At 37.3% G+C, this 7,422-nt stretch overlaps 1 protein-coding gene across 1 annotated transcript; it reads right to left on the bottom strand.

Annotated features, from left to right (window-relative positions):
* Positions 1–802: 802 nt before the first annotated feature.
* LOC136168385 (double-headed protease inhibitor, submandibular gland-like) lies at positions 803–6,410 on the bottom strand. The gene is made up of 6 exons (XM_065935778.1): positions 6,292–6,410; positions 5,543–5,574; positions 4,314–4,435; positions 2,781–2,823; positions 1,387–1,499; positions 803–941 (listed from the first exon to the last, which is right to left on the bottom strand). The coding sequence occupies exons 1-6, from the start codon at positions 6,356–6,358 to the stop codon at positions 893–895; spliced, it is 426 nt and encodes a 141-aa protein (XP_065791850.1). The 5' UTR covers positions 6,359–6,410; the 3' UTR covers positions 803–892.
* Positions 6,411–7,422: the final 1,012 nt, after the last annotated feature.

The raw sequence follows: 7,422 nt of genomic DNA, 5'->3' as shown, positions 1-7,422 counted from the left end.
TCTCCTAAAAATACATTGTGCTTTGGAAACATGAATTTATAGGGCATCACTATGTGACTATTTGCAGACTTGCTATTAGACAATTCTTTACCAAGTTAACTATTTATCTCTGCACACTATATTTAGCTGAGTACTCTCTGTGGAGACACAGCCATGAGAAAGTTCTCACATCTCTACTTCCTGAGAGTCCAGCACATAGCCTCATATTTCTCAGGCTTTGTTAGGGACTTCACCATTTAGACTTCCCCAACATGAACCGTAAGATACCTTCCTTTGCAGATGCCCACATGTGACTGAATTCTGTTTAAATGGTGATACCTAACAAACTTAAAAACTTTGGGGCTCAGTCGTGTCTGACTCTGCGACCCCATGGACTGTAGCCTACCAGGCTCCTCTGTCCATGGTGTTTTCCAGGCAAGAGTACTGGAGTGGGTTGCCATTTCCTGTTATGTTATTCCTAGCATGTTCTGATTCATTTATAGTGTTAAGGATTCTCACTCTATCTTTCTCCAAATCTGGATTTTCCACTTTCCATTAGTGTAGCTGAAGGTAAAGTAATAGTAATGGTCAGATGCACACTTTGATCTGTGTTTACTTAAAAAAAATTTTTTTAAGTGGGATGCTGAGAGCAGATTCTTTTTTCACCATTGTGTGCATAATCTTTCTAGCTTCCAACTTGAGTAGAAATAGAGGAAATATTTCTGTATGACTTATAGTTTAGGGAAAGGATCATAGATACAAGAAGAACTGCATCCACAGAGATAAGCCTGACAATTTTTCTGCTGAGAATCTTTTATTGAAGAATCAAGTTCCATATACTTGTCCCCATAGCCATCCTAGAGAAACTGGTTCGCTGCCAAAGGAAACTTGGTGCCCTCGAACATCAGGGAGACTAAGAGCATGGTCCGTATTTTACAAAATAAAGTGTGCCACGGCTCATCCTACAAGAGAAATCATACGTTTAAAAGGGGGCTTTGGAAATCTTAAATTGAAAGTTGCATTATCTTAGATCAAGCCAACCAGATGAATATGAAACATGAAACTGAGCAATTAATTACCAAGCTTCAGCATGGTGGAAAAAAGGGAATTCAATGTACCAGTAAAAGCCAGTGTTAGGAGCCAAAAGCTGTAAGTTTCTCTTTTATCTGCCACTGAATAATATTATGATGATGATCAAGTGTCTCTTTCCCTAACTTCAATTCTTATTGTTAAGCATTTTCTTTTTCTCTCATTTTCTCTCTGTTTCTTTCTTTTTGTAAAATACTATGATTTTCAGGCAGCCATCTCTTAGGTTTCATAGCAGCATATGGCTTATGTAGCTAAGATGGTTTCTGGTTCTGTGTAAGGGGCTCTTCCTACAAATAAAATACTGAATTAAGTGCTTACACAACAGCATTGCAAAATGAACATCTGTTGCCATATACTGTCCCATCAGATCCACAGTGAGGCATGTACTCCATGGTGCATATTTCTGAATATGTGGTGCACTCAACCTCCCTCTGTTCAAAAAAAAATCAAAACATTAAATCATAGAAAAGAAACTTTTTTAAAGCCTTGAGAGGATCATTAGTTCAGAATCCCACTTGGAGAAAGATGTATTTTCTGCAGTTTGCATAACCTGACCCAACAGTGGTGAGAATACCATCACAGCAGGAGATTGTTCAGCCCAAGTTCAAGGCTGCCCTCTCATTCTCCAGTGTAGCTGATGAACAGAATCCATCCTGTGGATCCCGTCTGGTTCTTAATTGCTGAACTGTGCTGGCATCCACTTAATTCAGGCCCTCACCGCGTCTTGCCATCACAGTTACTACCTGCCAGTTTATCACGCAAACCCTAGGCTTCCCTGATGTTCCACACTGATGTGAGTTTTTTTGTTTTTTGTTTTTTTTTTTTTTTTTTGAGAAACTAAATCTGATCTTGTTCAAATATTCAACTGACTCTGTCAACAGAAAGCCCCCTCATGACCCATGCCTATCTTTCTGGTCTCGTCTACCCTGCCTTTTTTCCCGGCTGAATTAAGGATTGCATTCCCAGTGTTTCCCGCCTCTGTACAGCCCTGTGCCTTTGCTTCTTGTATTTATCTTACTTTGCATTTCCTTACCCACTTGATCCATCAGACCGACTCCTCCTCCTCATTTAAGTGTCTGGTTACTTTTGTAAAGGTTCTATGGCGACATTTCTTTCCCTCACTAGTCACAATGGGTTAGGTGCCCCTTCTTAAAATGAGAGCCTCTCTGAACTGTCTTTACTACCACAACCTCATGTTTGCATTCCTCTTATATCACATTTCAAGCTCTATTAAAATGACTGACTTTCCACTCACATAGCTCTTTGCCCCTAAATTATCTCTACATTTGTGTTCTTGAATTTTTTCATGCTTCCCCTCCTCTTTTTTCTTAATTGGAGTATGATTGCTTTACAGTATTGTTTTGGCCTCTGCTTGTTTAAATAACTTTATTTTTAAACTATTATGAGAGTGTTCTTAAGTCACTAATGTTCTCTTCTTAATCTGCTAATTAGTTGCAGCATTAGAAAATAACCACATGTATGTCAGTCTGCCTCAGTTAAGGAGTATGAATAAAGTTTCTAGAGTCTTCCTCTGGGTAAGTAAATTATATTTCAGATTTTCTGTTTAGGCTGACCAGGTGTGTTACCTGTGACTACTCATAGTCATAGATAATTTCTAGAATAAATATCTTAAAATAGTTGTTCTTGATGAAATGGAGGAATTGTTGAAACATTTTATATTAAGGATATGTAAAATTTTTGTGTATACTTACGCATTCATTATTATGAAGTTTCCTGAGTTGAGATCCTTTGTTTCTGAAAAAGAAGATTTTACTGAATGGGTAATTCAGTAATTTGATATTTCTTAATCTACAGAGTAAAACATGGTCATATGTCATTCTCTGTTGTCTGACCTGAACTAACTAGTTCTGGTTAATATTCTTCCCTAGTTAGTTAATATTTGCCATTAACATCTTTGATAAATGATCATTTTGAATGATCACAAATAAATGATCATTTGTTTAATCAAACAAGTTAAAATATAAAAAAATTAGATCAACACTAAAAGGAGAGTAGATTGGGCATTTTAAAAATAGTCCATGAATACTCAGATGGAAATCAAAGGTATAATAAAGTGTGTGGATGTTTTTGCAGTTTTAAAAGAAAATTTCACATATCCATATCTGGCACTTATAGTCTCTGTAATTTTGTTATAGTCACTTCTCCTTCCTGAGTATTAGATTTCTTCCTTCTAAAAAGATATGAGATAATATAATCAATCCCATCTCAGTGTTTAGTCTCTGGTACTGTATACTCTGAGGGGTTTTATTTGAATAACACTTGCTATTATATTTGACTATGAATCTTCAGAAAGGCTAGAAAAGAAGGAGGAAAATGATTAAAAGGAAGAAGAGCTCATTTCTTGGAGTATTCACTCTGTGTCAGCTGCTTAGTTAAGATTTGACGTGTTTTCTCACAGTGAATCCTAAACAAGTTATAATTTCTGCTTTACTGAATACAGAAGTACACAGCAGGATGGGTATTTGCCTAATGTCACAGATCTACCAAGGGTAGCCTGGATTCTAATCCAGATGTCTGACACAAAAGTCCATGATTTTAACTGCTAGTAGGAAAGCAGTGAGTTCAAGTCACTGGAGTGGCTGGTAATAATCATTATTATAAAGTCTTCTAGAAGATGTTGTTTATAGTGAGGACTTAATATTTAATGTGTGGGGATGGTGGTGGTGAGGATTCCAACTAATTCCATCTGTCTATACTTCCATTCTCTTCCCTAGACTTTTCCAGACAATCAGAGAAGCAACATGATTTTCCTCTGGGGTGTGAAGGGTGGATCAAAGTGTTATAATAGTGTCCATGGCTTACAGCCCAAATAGCAACAGCTCTCTTCTGAGTTTCCATTAACTGATATGATAAGAAAGATATAACACAGGAGATTCATGAAAGTTTGACCAAGAATATGTTTCCTGCCTGAGACCCAGTTTCCTTAAATGTAATATGGGAATAAAAATGTCTATATGTAATAGCTAATGCTGGAGGGATATTGTGTAATATAGTATACATGAGAATTTTGCTGGATAACAAAGAAATATACATAATATATATTCCTAATATAGTTAGTTTTGTTTTTTTTTTAAACAAAGCAATGTCTACAGATTAGTAGAGGAACATGGCAAAAAGTAAGATGTCAAACCATGTTTTCAAAAGCCAAGCAGATTTTGGCCAATGTTACTTTTGTGATTGTAAAGCAAAACAAAACTGGGCTCCAAATTGAGTATTATACTTACCTATTTAGGAAACAGAACATACATTCATTACTGTAAGTTTTCTGATCCATGCCACATATTGGTGCCCATTCCTTCGTGCACGCAATCCCGGCACTTTTTATGTTGTATTTGGTACAGTTCACCTATAATTGGGACAAAAATAATACTCTGCATTCTGTTCCTTCAATTTTGCCATCATTCTTGTATCTAGATGTATCTTATATCTAAGAGAAGAGAGTAGGAAGATTCCTAGCCTCTTCAGCTTTTCAGCAAACATGTCTAGAAGACCTTTTGTGGACCAGGTGCTATGCTGCAAAAATAAATCAGACCTAGAACAGTCTTTAAATGAGAATTAGCAGTTTAAGCAGGAAATATTAGTCTCTCTCTTTTTTTTAAGGTTATAATGAGAGTCCAGTAGAATAATGAATGTGAAAAATACTTTCAACCTAGATGTCCATCAGCAGATGAATGGATAAGAAAGCTGTGGTACATGTACACAGTGGAATATTACTCAGCCATTAAAAAGAACACATTTGAATCAGTTCTAATGAGGTGGATGAAACTGGAGCCTATTATACAGAGTGAAGTAAGCCAGGAAGAAAAACACCAATACAGTATACTAACACATATATATGGAATTTAGAAAGATAGTAATGAAAACTCTATGTGCAAGACAGCAAAAGAGACACAGATGTATAGAATAGTCTTTGGGACCTGTGGGAGAAGGCAAGGGTGGGATGATCTGAGAGAATAGCATTGAAACATGTATCTTACCATATGCGAAGCAGATCACCAGTCCAGGTTTGATGCATGAGACAGGATGCTCAGGGCTGGTGCACTGGGATGACCCAGAGGGATGGGTTGGGGAGGGAAGTGGGAGGGTGGTTCAGGATGGGGAACACATGTATACCCATGGCTGATTCATGTCAATGTATGGCAAAAACCACTACAATATTGTAAAGTAATTAGCCTCCAACTAAAATAAATAAATTTAAAGAAAAAATAATAAAAAAAATTTTTTTAAGTAAAATAAAATACTACCTAAAGGTAAGAGCTTCCTTTATCTCCTGTTCTCCTTTTGCACAGAGATTCCTTTAAAGAAATACCACCAGAAAAGTAGAGTAGAAACAGTTTTTACCTCCCACGGAATTATTTCAGCCCACTGTGAGTCAATTTATGTACCTTCACTACTCATTTACACATTCACCCTGATTTCATTTTTACAAAGAGCATGCCAAAAAGGTACTCACCTCTATCCCTATTTCTCGATCACCAGAAGTGACTAGGATGAGATGCATTTTGAGAGAAGGAGTTAGAGAAATAGTAAATTATACAGTTAGAAATGCAAAGCTGAATTCATTGTTCACAGTAACTAAAACCCATTTCCCAACTTCTCTTGCCCAGACCAGACCGAAAAGAGGTCACTTCTTTACTCAGGGCCAGCTAAGCGTGAAGTCAGAGAAATATGATCCTGACCCCCTGCCTCCACCAAAAAAAAAGAGATTGGGGGCAGGAATCTCTGATTACTGGAGAAGGAACTGTAGAGGAATCCAGGAGATCCTGTGGGCATGCCCAGGAAGAGTTGGACTTATGGTCTCAGAGTTACATAGGTGGTTTCTGAAAGGGCAATCAGAAGCCTGAGAGATCTGATGAGGAACTGAGCAGGAAGTTCTCAGTCCTTTTCTTCTCAGCCTCTCTTCCTCTTCCTGAAGGTCTGATTTACCCCTACTCTGTTGATCAGACCAATCTAAATAGATGCCTTCTAAATTTTCTTTTGACTTTAACATTGTATGGGGTTCCCTTGTGGCTCAACTGGTAAAGAATCCGCCTGCAATGCGGGAGACCTGGGTTTGATCCCTGGGTTGGGAAGATCCCCAGGAGAAGGGAAAGGCTACCCACTCCAGTATTTCACTTTCACTTCATATTCTATAATTACTGAAGGCCAGATATATTGCAGTTAACATAAGAGCATGAATATTGAAAAGGAATCCTAACTCACCAGATGGAGTGGCAGCCCATGTCATGGCTGCCAGAGCAAGGATGGCAAAAGTAGTGATGCTGTTCATAGTGATGATGAATGAGGATATTTAGAGCCGCTGCCCTGAGTCAAGAAGTTCAGAGAGAAACAGACAAAAAGCAGTCTGACAGATGCATGTATATATATACTCAGAGCAGGGTCCAACCCTCATTAAAATTGCAATAACCAATGACTAATGGCTAGGTTGTTTCTTTTCATTTTTCAAAGAAAGCTTCCTTATTATCTTGAGTAACAGACAGTTGGAATAGTTACATCCTGGTACCGACTACCAGATATTTTCCATAATAATCCTTTGATCTCTCAGCAGGTATAATGGCATGGCTATATTTGAGGACAAATAAAGTCATAGGTGAAGTGAATAGCAAACAGACTTTTAAATGGCATGTAAAAGGTTTTTAAGGTTATTGTGAAGCAAGAATGTTGAAATAGTTCAGAGAAGCGATGAGGACATTTCTTTAAAATGTACTGTAGTAGACAACATTAACAGCACCATAAACCTTGCTCGTCTAGAGTATGAACACACTTTACAGCATTCTGTGAAGGCTTGTTAAATGATTGACCTTATGAAATGTGGAGGCGAGTATTATTGCCATTTAGCAGATAAAACAACAAAATCAGAAAGATTAAATATATTCTTTTTAGTCACTTAATAGGAGCGCTGGTCCCTTCCAATTCTAGGCCTATACTTCAAAAAAACAAAAACAAAAAACTAGGATATACTACTTTGGTCACTAAAGTGGATATTTACAATAAAAACCCATACTTTGACATGTTATCTCATGCCTTTTAAGATCATATCATGATATTGTGTGTAACCCATTCTCCTGCACCCATACCTATAAATATTCTGTTTATCTACATGACCAGTATTTTTTCAATAATACAGGCCCAGTGATTTCCAATTATTTAGCATTTTCACCTCCATTATCTCTTGTGGTCTTCACATCAGTTCTCCAGAAGATGGAGTTAATATAAAGGAAAAATAAATTCACAAAGGACAGATTCAGAGATTGGAGGAGGTAAGCAAATTCCCCAAAATAGATAGCTATTGTGATCTTCACTGAAACCAGATCTTCCAGTTTCAGATCTTAC

The sequence above is a fragment of the Muntiacus reevesi genome, chromosome 1, assembly GCF_963930625.1.
Source record: "Muntiacus reevesi chromosome 1, mMunRee1.1, whole genome shotgun sequence".
Classification (NCBI taxonomy): Eukaryota; Metazoa; Chordata; class Mammalia; order Artiodactyla; family Cervidae; genus Muntiacus; species Muntiacus reevesi.
The sequence above is the reverse complement of the archived record's forward strand: the minus strand, read 5'-3'. Positions and strand labels throughout refer to the sequence as shown.

Excerpts from the sequence above, each read along its gene's own strand:
- LOC136168385 (XM_065935778.1), bottom strand. The coding sequence starts at position 6,358 with ATGAACAGCATCACTACTTTTGCCATCCTTGCTCTGGCAGCCATGACA. Across the intron at positions 5,575-6,291 it reads ATGGGCTGCCACTCCATCTG|TCACTTCTGGTGATCGAGAA; the intron begins GTGAGTTAGGAT and ends ATCTCATCCTAG. Across the intron at positions 2,824-4,313 it reads ATGTTCTGTTTCCTAAATAG|AAACAAAGGATCTCAACTCA; the intron begins GTAAGTATAATA and ends CTTCTTTTTCAG.